The sequence below is a fragment of the Chenopodium album genome, chromosome 6 (assembly GCF_948465745.1).
Source record: "Chenopodium album chromosome 6, dcCheAlbu1.1, whole genome shotgun sequence".
In the NCBI taxonomy this organism is placed as follows: domain Eukaryota; kingdom Viridiplantae; phylum Streptophyta; class Magnoliopsida; order Caryophyllales; family Amaranthaceae; genus Chenopodium; species Chenopodium album.
In genome coordinates this window covers 52674297-52693152 of record NC_137839.1, presented here as the reverse complement: position 1 = coordinate 52693152, position 18856 = coordinate 52674297, and the positions used below count along the sequence as shown (strand labels likewise).

Below are 18856 nucleotides of genomic sequence, written 5' to 3'. Positions count from 1 at the left end.
GGGCTTTTAGTAGAAGGATGTGAACTAGCACCAGGAGCGGTTGTATCCCCATAAATTGTGCATAATTTATCATAATGCTTACATCCCTTCTTTCTAAAAGTTTTGGCAGACTTATGTTTCTGTAACAACCATACATTCACATCAAATATCACAAAAATAAAATCGTATTAGTTTAAAAATGTCCCTACTTGATCCATAAAAGAATATCAAAATAAACTTATTGACAATTACCTCATACAACTTTTTCCATACAGCATCCTCAACAGAAAGTTGATAAGTCATAGCATTGTATCCCATTCCAGTTTCTTGTACTAGTTTACTAAATTCCTTCCATCTTTCTCTTAGTTGGTTATATTTGTTCTTAAGTTGTTCTTGACTATAATCCTTTTTTGTCTTCTCCTTTAGTTTTTGCTTGATAAACCTCCAAGCTTGCTTGGTTAGAGTGGTTGTTGGTCTATTTCCTTTTTTTACCTCCTCCTCTATCAAGCTTATAAGGTAAGATTCAATATTTTCATTCCATACTCCAACTACTCCAGTAGATTCAATGATTCAATCTCAACAATTTCATCTTCGCACTCATCATTTTTCAAATTTGACATCTATAAAGTAATTCACTATTAGACATAATAATCATCTAATTCAACTAAACAACCAATGTGCAGCAACTAGAAAAACAATAGCATATGTAAACTTCACCAATATCATACTAGCAACAAGATAAAGCAAGAAGAGAAAGAAAAAAAAGAGCACAACACATCCAACACACTCCATTACGCCATTATTAGTAGACTAACAATGAACGTTTTAAGGACAAAGATTAAAAATTTTATTATTGCTGATGTCACAAATGTGTGATAGAGAATTAGAGATAAAAAATTATTAAGAGTTACCTAATTCCATTTTAGGTCCTTAGAAAGCAGAACCATTTGTCTGCCATTACCAGTTTATTAAACATACAAACTTTATCAAAGTAATTGATCCTATTATTTAAGCTAACTTGGCATATAGCTCACATAAAGTGTACTACAAAATTAATACTAGTTTTTCTCCAATATGTATAAATCATATTACTTTAAACGACATGTCTATGGCCTAGACTTATTAGCAACAAAAACACTTAGAAGATTAAAATCGACGAGCTACCCCAACTCACACAACCAGTTCTTTTTTTTTTTTTATTTTTGACTGAGGAAGTTATATCAATACTTTTCATTGACTCGATGTTAAAGAAGGCAGCTCAAGTAAAAGGGAAAAATGCAAGAGAATAGTGAATAATAAAGCATAATTTTGTACATCATACAAAAATCAACCAGTAGCAAAAGTAGGCCAGCCAACCAAAGTATCAGGGGAAAAATAAAGAGTATGAGATCACAATCACTTTAGGAGCTTTTCTGATACAAGATCGTATCACAAGAGAATTGAACCATCCCAGTTCCCATATACTAGCTTTAGGTAGGCGATCCCATATAAACCTACATCAGCCCCCATATAACCTTACTATACTCGCACAACCAGTTCACATAGTAGATAGTAGATACTGTAATTAACTTATAGAATTGACATGAATTACATGATATTCTGCCCATAAATTCAATAAATTCAATTTACAACATGATATAATTATTCAATTACACTAACAATTAATCAACAATCGTATTACTTCAGGAGAAAAAATCTCTAAATATAAAACCCAAATTAAATCATATACAAATTAGACAAAGAACAATTAAAATTCAGAAAAATAAAGAACAAAGATCATCAATTTGATCAACGAAATTGAATACAACCAAATTTAATAACAAAAACATCAATAACTTTATAAATTAAGAAAGAACAATCAGAAGAAACATGGTGATTACAAACAAAATTAAAAAAAAAAAAAAAAAAAAAAAAAAAAAAAAAAAAAAAAAAAAAAAAAAAAAAAAAAAAAAAAAAAAAAAACGAGAATGGAGAACGCTCCATGCCTGTAATTGCTCCTTGAATCTTGAGAATGATTATTGCTTGAGGAAGAAAGATGAAATATTGAATTTGGAGGAGATACGTACAATGATAATACGCTTGATAGGGTTTATTATTTGTAAAAAATAAAACAAAACCTCAAAAACTCCTTTTAGGTGTTTTAGGTTTACTGTTTAATTTTTTATAAAATAGTTGTAAAGTTGTTTTTTTAAGCAATTTTACCAAACACTGTTTTGTTTTATTTTTGGGGTAAAAAACAAAAAAACCAAAAACAGCAATGATGCCAAACACACCCTTAACAATTCTTTTTTTTTTTTTTTTTTTTTTTTTTTTTTTTGAGAAAATCTACACCCCGAACAATTATTCTCTAGAATTTGAATGGGAAATGTTGCATGCAAACTATGCTTGCATCATCTATTGTTAAACGTGAGGACAACCACCACACTACATTAATTAGGAGGCAAAGAGAAATGAGGAAATTCACTCATGAGGAAACATTGCACAAAATCCTATGATTTCTTATCCTACCCATTAACAATGTGCTGTTATCTAAATGTAGGTATGCATAGGATTTTCAGCTTGTTCTTTTGCAAAATGTCATTTTGTAACATGTTTATAAACATTTCACATCAATCATTTCACCATTATTATCTCCTTTTGAAGCTCACATACCGCCTTTGTTTGGAAATTCATATTGAAATAAATTTAACATGGGGGGTGGGGGCGAAGCATAGTGGTCAAGGAGTCCGTGTGATGACGGGAGCCAATATAGTGAGAAAAAAAAAGGCCCATATGTTAAAGAGATAGATTGAGGAAGTGAGACATATGAGAACCCACATGCAAAAAGGTAACTTTGTTTAGAATTTTAAAACTTTCCCCAGACAAAAGTGTTGCATTTATATTATAACAAAGTTTACTCAACACATAGAGCATAGTAGAATTTTAAATTCATATTTTAGTTATTACAAATTTTTATAGCCAAAGATTTCTTCACAATGGACATGGTTTAGAGATACAAAGTACATGTTCAAGTGTAATTTTAAAATAAGTTTCCTTATTTACTACATTGTGTATTTGAAAATTCTTTGTTTAGTCAATTCTTTGTCATGATAGCTATAAATGAAAGTGAGAACAAATTGTGCTAGCTTGTACACGATAAATGATAATTAACAATAACGAAGACAAAAAACAAGTAAACAACAAGACAAAAGAAAATTCACCATGAGAAGCCAGAGAATCAGGATAAAAACCCACCAATTCACTATAGAGATGAAGAATAATATAGTTTGAAAGCTTTCAAAGCACCATGAAAGCTCCCACCTGACAGACTAAACATTCCCACGGCCATAAATATTAAGTGTTGGGACTTTTACATTTGAGGCTCTTTGACTATTACAGACTAAATATGAGTATACATAGTGGAAGGCGTAATAAAACAATCCTACTGCCATAAATAAGCCACGCTACTTAAAATGCTAAACCATAGAAAACAGGGGCAAGATGTTGGGTGAACCAAGCCATGGTTCGGACTTTGGGTCAGTTTTCCCTTTAAATTCGGGCAAACCTTTTCTAGGTTCGGGCGAACTTTCTCATAGTGCAGACAATTCTTTGTAAAACGGCCATAACTTCCTTGTTTCTTGTCCAAAACGAGCTTATGACTAGGTCATTGGAAAGCTCTCTAGACAAGCTATCACCTCCAACTTGAATAATCTCAATATTATTTCTAGATTTTGATATATGCTCATTTGAAGTTAGCCCATTGCCATCCATCATTGCTTCGTACCAAGCAGTCAACCTGTAGCTTAACTCCAAAGCTATGCATCCTTATGCCTTGGACAACTGTTCATACATTCCAAACCTAACAGTAAACTCGTAAAATACCAGCGATTTTAAATATGCCAGAGCCAATCCTATTCACATTCTCATCTATGTATATGTAGTATGAAAGAATGAAAAGTATAGAGTTGCGCAATGACATGGGAGGGTGGTGGTATAGGTGCACACCTTTTTTTTTTCCCTCCCACTTGACACTTTTGTTGTAAGGGAATAATGTAGAGGGAATGCAAATTATGCTTACTTTGTATACTAGAGTGGTACGCTTTGTTGTTGACAGGTTTTTATTGTTCACATGCAGTTACCATCCAATTCCCATGGTTTTTTCTCAAGCAAGAGGATCTTCAATATGGGATCCAGAGGGGAACAAGTATCTTGACTTTCTGTCTGCATACTCTGCTGTTAACCAGGTATATTTTGAGCCGCTGCCCATCCCTGGTTTTGGCATATCTACCAAACAATCTACTCACTTGTGTATTCCAGTGCCCGGAGTATGATTATCCCTGATATTTAAGCTTGTCAAAACTTTAATTTTTATGTTACTTGTTTTCCCCATCTCTTTGATATTTTTGGTAATTGAATAGTAGGGAAACTGTTTATGAAGTTGATTGACTTTTCCTTTCTTCATGTAGGGACATTGTCACCCTAAGATTATGAAGGCATTAATTGAGCAGGCAGAAAAGCTCACTCTCAGTTCTAGAGCTTTCTACAATGACAGGTTTCCCGTATTTGCCGAGATGATAACTAGTATGTTTGGATATGATATGGTGCTTCCAATGAATACTGGGGCCGAAGGGGTAGAAACTGCTCTCAAGCTTGCAAGAAAGTGGGGTTATGAAAAAAAAAAGATTCCTAATAATGAGGTGGGATTAATCTTATATTCATGGTGTATGTGTTTTTTGTATTTTATTTGGTTGAGGATTTCAACTCTGGGTATTGCCTGTGATTGAAGCTTGAGCTGCATGGTTTAGATGAGTATGGTTTATTTGGGAAGTCTCATTCTCTCATTTATGTTTATCAATCATCCTATGTAATTGAGCATGAGAAATTGTAGCTTACAACTCATTTGTTATCCAACCAACCTAGTCATGTTGCATTCTTGGATTATTGTTTTATTGTATTGTTTATAGATCAATTTACTTTTTTAAAATCGCAGGCCATTATTGTTTCTTGTTGCGGTTGCTTTCATGGTCGCACTCTAGCTGTCATCTCAATGAGCTGTGACAATGAAGCGACCCGTGGTTTCGGTCCTTTGTTGCCGGGTCATCTCAAAGTTGATTTTGGAGATGAAGTTGCCCTTGAAAAAATATTTGAAGGTCTGAAGTATTTTTATTCTAAATGTATGAATGCATTTAATTAAAGCTTGCCCATGTTGCCGGAATATAGTACACTCAGATATGGTTTCAATTTTTTTGTTTAATCTGGATAGTCTTATAGATTCTTGATCTGTCTTTGAATTTGGAGGAATCTGAACCTGTGCCTCAACTAAGAAATGTGCAATAATTTCTATCTATATTAGGGTTTGTGTTTAGACTTGTCATATCGTTGTGACCCAAAAACTTGGCTCAAATTTGTATCTTTAATCCATTAAATGACAAGTTTATTATCATTTTAATGTTTTCCATAGCAGGTTCACTTTTTTCGATTGTTATTTGTAGAGTATAATTAAAAAATTGTAATCATGTACAACTGTGTAATAGTTGTTTCAAGTATCATTCAAGTTGTTGAAGAAAAGTAATGGAAAGGTGCTATTGACTTATGTGATTAATTTGTTTAACGATAGAGTTTCAAGTCAAGGATGAAGCCGCCGAACATTCTTCATTGTGAAGCAATATTTCTTGACCCCGTTTTTGATAAAGTCTGAAAGCATTTTAGGTGGCCCTGCTTGATGGGTCAACTTCATTAACTTGTCTCACCCGAGTCAATTCTGTTGATTGTGAGTGGAGTAAGTCAAGTACCAGCTGAGGATTTTACAACCTTTTTGCATCATTTATATGCTACATATTTTATGAGCATGTCACACTTTACCTTGAAAGTCTGATTGTTGAATATAAATCTTAAAGTTGATATTCTTGTTTACTGGGATCGAGAATCAGATGACTTTTTCAATGTTATATCTTGTCTGAATCTTTCTTGTTATGTGGACCACAGAGCATGGAGATAATATTGCTGGATTCTTATTTGAACCCATTCAAGGGGAGGCAGGGGTAAGATACTAAGATCTCCCATTTATTTACTGGGTTTGATTCTCAAGATTGCTTTGATTCTCAAGATTGCTGTAGTTGTTTGAGTGCTTATTTTTGTATTAATCTGAATGTGGTTTTCATCGGACTTTTGAGGAAGCTTTTTTATTTTAGATTTTTTTTATTTTCTTAATTTCTTTTGTGGTATTAATCTTCTTCTTCTTCATCTTTATAAGCTTCAGGTGCATTCCCATGCTCTTTTACTCTCCAAGAGATTGGAGAGACTTCTAAGGGATGTAGTCTGGGCTTGATTTTGGTAAGGAGAAGAGGGATTCCTGTGTAAGATGGAATTGTGTTTTGTAGACCTGAAGTGGAGGGAGACCTCAATTGTGTTTTGTAGACCTGAAGTGGAGGGAGACCTCAGGTTTGGGAATTTGATTTCCAGAATATCACTTTGATGTGAAATAGATCTAGCAATTGGGAAGGTTGGGTCAGACTTGTATCAAGTAGGGTCATTTGTGGGTTGCCTTTTTCAACGGGTTTAATGGGTTGGGTGGGTCACGAGCTGTGTTACTCGGACACTGAAAAATGCCCCATATCCAGGTCGATAACCCTGACACTGATCTGGGTATAAAATATGGTATGGATATACCAGTTTACACTCGGGTAAAAACTACCTACTCAAACCTAAGTCAACAAAAACAGCCCAATAATAAACAAGGAGGGAGGAAGATCTAGGTGAAGGTGTTCAGGTCTAAGCAGTGAACCCTATGTGGCAGAAGTTGGAGAGATAGAAAGGTGGTAACTGAAGAATTTAAGCGGGGTTTAACTTTTAATTCCATTTCCTCTTTCTAAAAACAATCAGTCAATCAATCAAAGCCTTAATCCCATAAGTAGGGTCGTCACTTTCTAAAAACATTGACGATTAGGAGAGGGTTAAAGACCCTATATTCTCGCGTTCTTACCACTGTCCCAAACTTGGCCACCACAACGGGCCTCCAGCACATGCCGATCGGCAATCTATACCATGTTTTGAAATCCACTGGTGGCCATATTGTTTTATTGTTTGTAGGTGTCCTACAACTCATGAACCGGTATATAGGTTTTTGATCTGAATCCCAGATCTGAAAGTTACATTGAAGAAATTTGGGTCAAATAGTAGGATATTGACACTTGTTTTCATACACATCATTGACATTAACAATTTTTCAGAGCTGTGGAGTTGTGTTATGTCGACATGCGACACCCATTGTTAAACCAAAGCACCAGAGGGAGTTAATTGTTATTCAAATGTGATAAATGTAAGATTATAGAAGCAATAAAATTAAGTAACAGGGGGGAATCATGAGAGAGTGAGACAGAATACATAAATGTAGTATTTTACTTTAGATAGAAGTGTAACACTTAAATAAAACTGATGATATAACCAGGTGTAACCCTTAAAAGACATAAGGGAGTATATAATTTCAATATTAAATTTTATAATTAAAAAATAAATTTATAAACACAATGCCCCTCATCACCAAAATAAATAATCCATGCACCAAAACCTTCCCAAAATCACTTTGCATGCTGTGTTCATAACAAGCCCCTCACGATACATTGCTTGATTCTTTTCCAATAATTTTAAGAGGAAATTTATTTTAAAATTAACCTCCTTGTTCTTAAGCTTTTTGGTAGGATTATAATGGGAATATAGGAAAGTACAACATTTTTCCTCGTTTTTTTTTATTTTTTTTTATTTTAATATTCGTATTGAGCCGAAATTTTGTATAATCACGACTGTTGTCATTGAAACAATAAATTAGATTTATCGTCAAAGGATCATGTTTAACACATCATATAGCAGAGTCAGTCTCGAATAATCAGTTATTTGGTTAGGCTCTTTACTACTCCTAGTCTTGCTAGAGATGAAACAAAATTATACTTCCTCTGTTCATTTTTACCCACAACGTTTTGACTTTCACGTTTTCCAATACATGATTGAACACCCCCCCTCCAATTTTTTTTCTTTTTATTTATAATTATAGAAAAGTAAAAAACATAAAAAATTGATATTGGGAAAATTGTAAATTGAGACAAATCTATGTAACGACTGCTGAGAAGAGCAAGAGCAAGCACAATGATTGGATTACTTATGAGCGCAGGGGCAAGAAAGGACAGCAGCAGGAAAGCCACCAAATCAGTGCACCAATCAGTGACAGCTGTCATATTACATTTTTGTCTCTTTTGCTTTTGGCTTGATATGTGTATATAACAAAGGGGAGGGGGGAGTGTGTTGGTAGGCTGTGAATTCGTAAATTCTAGGATAGGAGATTGGTGCCCTAAAGGTACTCCCTTGAGGCCAGGCCTCAAGTCACCATTTTGTTTAAAGCTTCCGTTTTTGAATCAATGAAACAACAACCTTCTTCCCTAAAAAAATCATATCTTTATTGCTTGAATACTTGAGTTTACATTTACAGCTAACAAGGGCGTTACAAGTGGTATCAGAGTGGTGATCCTGCGACTGCCGTCACCGGAAAACACCACACCACAACTCTCATTATTATTAAAAAAAAAAATAATAATAATAATAAAAAGAGAAAAAATGGTTATTTTTGCAACTCAGAGGTGTGATACCTTAGAAGAACAAATGGCCGGAGTTCAAACTCAACTAGGAGCGTTAGAAACAGCGTTGAAGACCCAGGAGGAGGAGTCCCTGAAGAAATCGATGGAGGAGGCCGTACATCGGCTTGACCACCGATTCGAGTTGTTCTGGCAACAACAGGAGGCACATATGACGGTAAACACCACCACCCAAACCCAATTTTTCGAAGAGTTGCGAAATTTGGTGAATCTGAGAAACCACGACCAAGGACAGGGGATGAACTTTGGAATGTGGAATTTGAATGATTTAAACGGCGGCGGCGACCACCGTTGGACTCACGGAGGATCAGAAACTACAAGCCGCTATCTCCACCATGGAAGGCGATGCTTTGAGGTGGTTCCAATGGGAAAATAGGAGGCGACCTATACCTAACTGGGACAACATGAAGAGCCGTATTTTGCGCCAGTTCCAGCCAACCTACGCCGGCAGCCTTCACAAGCAATGGTTGGCGGCGACTCAGGAGACGACGGTGACGGAATATCGCAAGAGGTTCATCGAGTTGTCTGCTCCGTTAGAGGACATACCGGAGACGATAATGATGGGGCACTTTATTAACGGACTAAAGGATGACATCAAAGATGTGAGGTTGATGAATCCTTTTAATCTGGAACAAGCTATGGAAATAGCGGGTCCGGTCGAAGAGAGGAACCGGGTTGGTGGGTATAAGAAGGGAACCGGTTATTTTGGGTCGGGTAGTTCCATGGCTAGCAGTAGCGGATCTGGGCCTAAAAGCTTAGTTAGGCCAAGTGGGCCTGGACTCATACAAGCTTACGGGACTCCAACCCAGCTAGCTTTAACGTTCAAAGGCCGGCAAAAGCCCCTTCTGAATCTCAGGCTGTTAATTTTGCAAGGTCTACCAACACCACTTTAGTCAAGACCGGTGAACCACGACGGTTAACCGACGCCGAACATCAAGATCGAAAGGCGAAAGGCCTTTGTTTTTGCTGTGATGAGCGCTGGAGTGTCGGACATCGGTGTAAGAACCGAGAAATGAGTGTTCTCATTCTAGGGGGAACAGACGACGGCGATGTGGGTCCTTCGAGGGCCGCCGCCGACGACACCAGCGAAGAAGAACTATCACCCAAGGTCACTTTGTGCTCGGTAGTGGGTATCTCTAACCCGAAAACAATGCAACTCGAAGGGAGAGTGGGGCCAAGGTCGGTGGTGGTCCTTGTAGACCCAGGAGCAACCCATAACTTCATCTCCGACGGCTTGGTGGCGGAGGTGGGAATACCCGTGTCAGGTATGCAAGAATTTGGGGTTTCTTTGGGTAATGGGGACATTATTGTTGGTAAGGGAAGATGCAAGGGAGTGAGGGTAGTCATTAATGGTGGATTTGTGGTGGTCGAAAACTTCTTGCCATTGAAGTTGGGTAATGCAGATTTAATCTTGGGAATTGAATGGTTGGAGAAGCTTGGGCCGGTCGTACACAATTGGAAAACTCATCTCATGAGTTTTATGGTGGGTGAAGAGAAGGTGACCTTGGAGGGGAATCCTGCCTTGACTCGAACTCGAGTCACCCTCAAGGCCGTGATCAGAAATTTACGACATGAACGGGGAGGATTTTGGGTGGAAGTTAATAGTGTTGAGAAGGCAGGGCAGGTGGCAGAAGCAGAAGAAACAGATGTGCCAGGGTGGTTGACCGAGGTTTTAGAGCAGTTCAGAGGGGTGTTTGTCCCCCTAGTGGCTGCCACTGAAGGGTGGTCATGAGCAACGTTACAAGGTACAAGGTACGATTCGAAACGCGGTACAGAAACGATACGTGGTACGTTACCATGTATGAATCCGGTATGATGGGTACGATGTGTTTAAAAATCTAATACTGTACTTATTATTTTTATATTAGTATAATAATGTAACAATTTAAATTTAAATGGAAAATTAAAAGTAGTGGAATTTTAAAAAATGAAAAAGAAAATTGAAATCCCCAAAATCATCACGTGACTTTCTTTAGTGGGGTCAAAAAGTCAAGAAATTAATAAAAGATGAAAATAAAAGAAACCACACAATGTGGACAGCTGTCCCACCCAACTCCCTACCCTAGTAGCCTTGTCCCTTCTCTCTCTTTGGGGTCTGCAACAAGCTTAACAATGGAGTCTTCACAAAATCACGGCCGAGTTTTTACACGTTACAAAGCTACGAAATTGGGTCGCAGAGTCCGGCGACTTGAGTCGCGACCACCGGCGAACTGAGTCGTGCGTGTACCGTGTTCCGGTACGAGCTAATCAGGTCGCGATTCGCAGCAACCTACCGCGAACCTTGTAACGTTGGTCATGAGCATGCTATAGTGTTGAAGGAGGGGAGTGATCCCGTGAGCGTTAGGCCCTATCGATATCCACAATTTCAGAAAGATGAAATTGAAAGGTTGATCAAAGGGATGCTAGAGGCATGGATAATTAAACCTTCCGGCAGCCCTTTCTCCAGTCCGGTTTTGTTAGTTAAAAAGAAAAATGGTTCGTGGTTGTTTTGTGTAGACTACCGGGCCTTGAACCGGGAAACAATTCCCGACAAATACCCTATTCCTATCATAGAGGAATTACTTGATGAGCTCCACGGGGCTGCTGTGTTTTCGAAATTGGACCTCAAATCGGGTTATCATCAGATTTTAGTGAAAGAAGAAGATACGCACAAGACAGCCTTTCGGACCCACGAAGGGCATTATGAATTTCTAGTGATGCCCTTCGGACTCACAAATGCGCCGGCCACCTTCTAAGCACTCATGAACGATGTGTTTCGACCATATTTGCGGAAATTCGTGCTAGTGTTTTTCGATGACATCCTAATCTATAGCCCGGATAAGGATAGTCACTTGGAACACATGAAAGTGGTGTTATCCAAACTAAGGGAGCATAACTTGGTGGCTAATTTCAAGAAGTGTGATTTCGGCCAAGCTAAGGTAGCTTACTTAGGACATGTAGTGTCCAAGGATGGAGTGGCGGTCGACCTTGAGAAAGTAAGGGCCATGGTGGATTGGCCTATCCCACAAAATCTGAAAGAATTGCGTGGGTTCCTTGGATTTACCGGAAATTCATAAGAGGGTATGCTTAAATTGCAAGGCCCTTGACCGAACAATTACGCAAGGATAATTTTGGGTGGTCAAGTGAAGCTACAACAGCTTTTGAGAGGCTGAAATCGGCCATGGTTTCGGCCCCTGTTTTAATTATGCCAAACTTCGGTAAGAGCATAATTGAAGCTGACGCTTCAGGCTATGGGCTGGGCGCGGTACTAATGCAGGAGGCTCGGCCTGTGGCATTTTCCAGCAAATTATTGGGGCCAAAATCGCAAGCTAAAGCCATTAATGAAAAAGAATTAATGGCAATTTGCTTGGCGGTAGTTAAATGGCGCCATTACCTCCTTGGGCAACACTTTGTTGTGAGGACCGACCAACAAAATTTGAAGTAGATTATGGAGCAAAGGGAGGTAAGTGGGGAATATCAAAAATGGGTTTGGAAATTGTTGGGGTTTGATTTTGAGATCCAATTTAAACCCGGGGCTAGTAACCGGGTAGCCGATGCCTTGTCTAGAAAGGGAGGAACCGAGAAGGGGTTAGCAAATTTAATTTCAATGGTGGGAATCAATTGGGAAGAATTGGAGAAGGAAGTCAAGGCTGACCAAGACTTAAGTCGGATTATAGTAGACCTGGCAGCACATGCTAAGGCTCATGTAGGCTTCACATTGGAGAGGGAGAGGTTGCCATTCAAAGGAAGAGTGGTGATTCCTAAGGGGTCGTTCCTAATCACCTGGCAGAATACCACGATAGTCCGGTTGGAGGACATCAAGGGGAAACTAAAACATATTTGAGGATAGCCTCGGAATGGTATTGGTTGGGAATGCGAAAAGAAATTGGCGCGTATGTAAGGCAATGTGCCGTGTGTCAACATGCCGAACACTCACAATTGCAACCCTTGGGTTTGCTGCAATCTTTACCCATTCCCGAGGCCATATGGGAAGACATCTCAATGGATTTTGTGGAAGGGCTTCCCCTTTCGAAAGGGATGGATTCGGTGTTGGTGGTAGTTGACAGGTTGTCTAAGTATGTGCATTTTATTGGGTTGAAGCACCCTTATAGTGCTTTGACAGTAGCCGAGGTGTTCACTAAGGAGATTGTACGGCTCCATGGAATGCCAACCTCAATTGTTTCGGATAGGAATCGCATTTTTATGAGTGTGTTTTGGAAGGAACTGTTTTGGCTACAAGGGACGGACCTCAAGCGAAGCACTTCATATCACCCACAAATCGATGGTCAAACCGAGATCGTTAACAAAATTCTTGAGACCTATTTGCGTTGTTTTGTGAATGGTAAGCCCAAATCATGGGGAAAATGGCTGCATTGGGCGGAGTATGCCTATAATACTTCTTATCATTCTTCTACGGGGTTCACACCTTTTCAAGTGGTTTATCAAAGGGAACCACCCAAGCTAATTAAAGTAGGTCGTGGGCAGACCCCAGTTGATAGGCTGGAAGAATGGCTTCAAGAGAGATGTGGTGATAGATGACTTGCACATGAACCTGATTTGAGCTCAAAACAAGATGAAGTTTCACGCAGACAAGAGGAGGGAAGAGGAATTTCAGGTTGATGATTGGGTCTATTTGAAGTTGCAGCCATATAGGCAAAAATCTCTTGCAAGGATTCCCAATGTGAAGTTAGCACCGCGCTTTTACGGTCCCTTCAAAGTGGTTCAACGTATTGGAAAGGTAGCATACAAGCTGGAACTGCCACAAACTTGCAGAGTACACCCCGTATTCCACGTGTCTCAACTCAAACGCGCAATAGGTGAACACTTGGTAAGCCCCACGATACCTCAGCACCTAACAGAGGAGCTCGAGTTAAGAGCTGAGCCAGAGAGTGTACTGGACATTAGGGCTGCTGCAAGTAACCCCAAGGCTCAAGAGGTGCTAATTAAGTGGCAAGGGTTACCCTTAATTGAAGCTACTTGGGAGGAAGCAAGCACTATTCAAGAGAGATTTCCATCATTTCACCTTGAGGACAAGGTGACTCTTGAGGGGGGGGGGGGGGGGGGAGATGTAATGACTGCTGAGAAGAGCAAGAGCAAGCACAATGATTGGATTACTTATGAGCGTTGGGGCAAGAAAGGACAACAGCAGGGAAGGCCATCAAATCAGTGCACCAATCAGTGACAGCTGCCATATTACATTTTTGTCTCTTTTGCTTTTGGCTTGATATGTGTATATAACAAAGGGGAGGGGGGAGTGTGTTGGTAGGCTGTGAATTCGTAAATTCTAGGATAGGAGATTGGTGCCCTAAAGGTACTCCCTTGAGACTAGTGGCCTCGAGTCACCATTTTGTTTAAAGCTTCCATTTTTGAATCAATGAAACAACAGCCTTCTTCCCTAAAAAAATCATATCTTTATTGCTTGAATACTCGAGTTTACATTTACAGCTAACAAGGGCGTTACAATCTAACAAGTTCCCACATTACTATATGTTGTCTAATATGTATATCAATAAAGGTGATCGAATGAGAGAACGTGAATAGTGCAAATTGTTAAACGTTGTGAGTAAAAGAGAACGGAGGAAGTATGTTTTTTTCATGGTCATGGTCACATGGCATTTTTTAGCCATCAAAAAACTCCTGTTTAGCCAATACATGCTTGCTGTAAGAGAAATCCCAAACTACCAGAACAAATCTAAGAGCAAAAAGGGAAAAAGCACATTTGTTTTTTGCATGGTTCCATAATATTGCTAAGTTTTGTTTAATTTTTTTTAAATTGTTTTTTTCTACTCGGAGTTATCTTCAGATACCATATGTGAAGTTTGGAAGTTGAAAGCAACAAGAGTTATTGTGTCAGGATGCATTTGGCCGTTATGTGGTGATATTGTGGTAGGGGTCTAGTAAGATTATCCAAGATCGGGAGCCTTTGTTGGTTACTCTATGTGAGGAATGGTTTATTTAGCGTTTTTTTTGGGAGCACTCACATGGGGATCATAGCAGTGTGCCCTTTTCTGATGTATTGAGAGTTTGGAGCTCTTTTTTTCTTTGGCCCTGATTTTTGGTGGACTTTTGGTACTCTTTTGTTGTTGCTGTTGCTAAATAAAATTTGTATCCTTATCAAAGAAAAGGCTGACCTTAGTCTTCTCTGTGTTCATGCTGGTTTTTAAATATTTTCTAACTTTATCTTATATAAGAAAAGCAAGTATAAAGAAAGTGACTTCTTTATTTTCTCATTTACGTCTCCCTGAGTGGAACTCATCATCCTATTTAATTTTTTGTTTCTTCTCTTAATTAACATATCTTTTTTTACAGAACCTTTTTCATCTTTGCAGGTTATAGTTCCTAAAGAAGGTTATTTAAAAGCTGTCAGGGATCTATGCACAAAATATGGAATATTGATGATTGCTGATGAAATTCAATCTGGCCTTGGAAGATCTGGAAAAATGCTTGCTTGTGACTGGGAAGGTGTTCGTCCAGATCTTGTTGTAAGACTATTTTTGTGTGCATTAGCATCTTTAATGTTTGTTGCATTTTATTGGAATGTCTGGAGAGGGGAGAATCAATCATAATGTCATCAATAAGGATCCATCTGTATTTTTCATTTTGTGTTTATGAAGCATACCAAACATGGCATTTTAGAGCTTCCGGCCTTCCGCACCTTAGGCAGAAAAAATTAATTGAAGGAGGAATTATGTGCGTACAAAAATGATTTAAATGTAAATTTCATCATATGATTTTGTAAGCAGTTTCTTCTACTTCTGTTTGGTATATATTATTAGACCAAGTGGTTGTGAAGATCGAGAGGTATGAATATATTGTCTTAATATATTACTGAGTAAAACAAAAATTTTGATGGCCAATTAGCTCATGACACATTATTATTATTTTTAACCAGCCCAACACTCTAGCAACGTTGAGATTTTGTTTTGAAAAGGTTGCCCCATAGTTAAAATTAATTTGATCGAGTGAAGATTTAGGAAAATTTTGTGACGGCCTCTAATAGAAGGATGATTGGTCTTGATATTTCCATTAATTTGGTACAGAAATGATTCTTGGTTTTCCTTTTATACTCCATTGGATCCTTTTTGTTCTTCCTATTTAGAATCTTGACACTATTTATAAGTTGAGAACATCTTCTAAATTACTCTCAATATATAAAACATAACATAGTCATGTTGGGTCTTATTTGATTCATTTTATTGAGTAGTTTATTAATATTAAACTACTATTTTTTTCTTTTTATGCAACTGTAGATAGATGTTTATGGTCCAAATAATGCATTGACAAACATGCACAGTCAAAATGACATGAACATTTAGGATTGGAAGGAGTATTCTTTCTTCTCTCTCCTATTATGATTCTACAAACTTTGATTTTACTGTCACTGTTAAATTAGTACAACTTACCATCATCAGAAGTATGCCTTTAAAATGTTGTTTATTATTTGCCTGTAGATCCTTGGAAAAGCTTTGGGAGGTGGAGTAATGCCTGTCAGCGCTGTTCTTGCTGACAAAGATGTGATGCTGTGTTTTCGACCTGGAGAACATGGGAGGTTTGTATTTCTATGATGCTTATGATACAATATGATTTCTGTTCCATTTGTCCATGGCTTAATTTGTATATACCCTAACCTTTTCTGTATTAACACTCATAATTACTGCCTTTTAGTTTTTTGTTTTTTTTTTTCTTTTTTTTTAAATTTGAAAAAACCTTTTGAAAAAATATTTGAAATGTTGAAATGCACTGGTATATATTGATATGGAATATATTGTTTGTTTGCAAGTAGAGCGTGATCTTTATAATTTGTTGATGTGTATTTATATGGCTTACTAGGATTTATCTAGCTTTTACTATGGATACAAGTGGACTGTTGGTACATCGTTCACTTTATACTGCAGTCAAAGCCCTCTGATCAATGCTATGCTTAATGACCTGAAAAATTAATCATTTCTCATGTAATTTGGTTTTTTTGGTATATATCTGCTGATTATGTCATTTTCTTTATTTCTAATAAGCTTTATCACTATCATTCATTTTCAGTACTTTTGGTGGAAATCCATTGGCAAGTGCGATTGCTGTTGCATCACTAGATGTTCTCAGAGAGGAAGGGCTTGCTGAGAGGTACTTAAATGTATTGCTTGCATAATTTTGTCCTTGAAACTGTGAAAGTCTTAAGTTAAAATACTCATGCAGTTTGTCTGTCCTAGCATGTCAAGACAATAACTAGAGGGATACAGATCATGCATGGCCTTTTGAGTAGGTGTTTTGAATTTAAAAATTCTTAGACTTGGGTGTATGTGGCATTCTTGGGTCATGGTCATATAGTACAAACTACAAAGCCTTTTTGGTTTTTTTTTTTTTTTTTTTTTTTTTTTTTTTTTTTTTTTTTTTTTTACGAGAATTAAGGAGATTGTAGCTTCCTTAAAACTAATAATTGAGAGTGCATATGTGCATGTGGGGTTATTTGAGAGAGATAGACTACTACAACAACAACAAAGCCTTAGTCCCAAAAAGATTTAGGGTTGGCTAACATGAATCGTCATAAGGAATCGTACGATATAAAGAAAAGGACATAACAAAATCATCATTTAAAAGAGTTTGAAAAAAGGAAAGTAAAGTGAGTAAACGACAAAGCATATAAGAAAAATTAGGGGAGTTTTAAAAGAGAATCAAGAATAAAATTTAATAATTTTTTTTTAAGAGTGGTTTGAACCATAGTTATTAGAATCGAGATTCTACCTTGGATCGATGAGTGGGGTAGAATCGAATCGATAATACGATTCGATTCTACAAAGGTGAAAAATTGGGCTTCAAAATGTAATAAATGATTACATACATAATTTTCAAGCAATGAGAATGATAATAATATATAGTGTTGATAACACAATATCGACAATACAAACATAAAATAGTTTTAGAAGTAATTTCGCACGCGGATAAGTCACACAGTACTCTATCAAGTCATAATATTGGTATATAATATTTATCACAAGAGTACGAGACAATTGTTGTTAAATTTATGAAAAAAAAATAATGTTCTTGACTCCTAAAATTGTTTCCCTTAATAAAAAATGCATTGACAATAGAATACTAAGTGTCAAGTTAGTTCATTTCAAAGAGATAGCTAAAGATCGAATGACAACTACGACAAACTCATATTATAAAAGTGTATATATGCCCAAAGTTAGTGTATAAGACTCGTGAATATATTCTTTTGCCCAAAATATTTAAATGGTTGGATAGAATTTTAAAATTTCTTTATATTAATGTTTGATAAGCTTTAAGTATGATTTATATTGAATAATATATAAGTCATTGATTAAAGTTAGGCTCAACTATGATACCTTTACATTCATTAGGGTATAACATAAAATATATAAATGATATGGGTGCGGGACCAATTTTATTAGGAAGTAGACCTCAAGAGCTTCCCAACAATATATTATAAGCCTTATTTCGACTTTGCTATCAAAAGTTATGGGTTTCGGAAAATCAGACTTTATGCAGGAGTGGAATTGTTAAAATCGGTTTAGAATTATGGAATTGGTCCGATTCCACATATTCTAACCGATTCTACTGATTCCATGAGCGATCCTATCGCCGAGCGATTCTACCAAATCGTTTGGGTGGATTGAGATCTACAATCCGAATCGTGATTTTAATAACACTAGTTAAAACGGTGAAGTAGAAAACATAATGATTTGAGAAAACTTTTACAAAGGAAAACATTACAGTTCATAAAACATTGGTGGGCTAAAAATAAAATAAAATATGAAAAGGAAAAATTGTAAAAATAATACAAACTTTAAGCAGTCCGCCAAAAACAAGTCAATCATTTAATTATTTATGAATAATACAAACTTTGAGAGGTATCCGCTTTAAACAAGTTAAAATCGATTAGTTATCCGATGAAAATGTTATATGGAACAAGTGGCATTGTATAATTTTATTTAAACTGTTAAATAAGTTTATAAGATAAATAAAAAAATTAAACGGCAAAATAAGTTGTAGATAAAATAACTTATTTAAAGCGAATAACTCACCAAGTTTGTATTATTCAGAAATAATTAAAAGATTGACTTGTTTTTAGCGGACCACTCAAAGGTTGTATTATTTTTGACAATTTTTCCATACGAAAATAAATTTAGAAAGTATATATAATCACGTCACTGACATGAATTTTCTCCCTTCACACCACCCTATCCAACAACATATTTTCCTTAATCCTCAAAACACTCATGTCGTCACCCACTTCCAAGTTTTCTTAGGTCTTCCCCTAC

The 18856-nt window shown here is 36.9% G+C and overlaps 1 protein-coding gene across 1 annotated transcript in view; it reads left to right on the top strand.

Annotated features, from left to right (window-relative positions):
• Nucleotides 1-18856, top strand: part of LOC145634895 (ornithine aminotransferase, mitochondrial-like) — a 43396-nt gene that overhangs the window by 8449 nt on the left and 16091 nt on the right. Inside the window, exons 2-8 of the mRNA XM_081686227.1 lie at nucleotides 4094-4202; nucleotides 4425-4655; nucleotides 4949-5108; nucleotides 5944-5999; nucleotides 14909-15061; nucleotides 16031-16128; nucleotides 16617-16697. Coding sequence (XP_081542353.1) covers nucleotides 4094-4202; nucleotides 4425-4655; nucleotides 4949-5108; nucleotides 5944-5999; nucleotides 14909-15061; nucleotides 16031-16128; nucleotides 16617-16697 — 888 coding nt within the window. The remainder of the gene's footprint in view (nucleotides 1-4093; nucleotides 4203-4424; nucleotides 4656-4948; nucleotides 5109-5943; nucleotides 6000-14908; nucleotides 15062-16030; nucleotides 16129-16616; nucleotides 16698-18856) is intronic.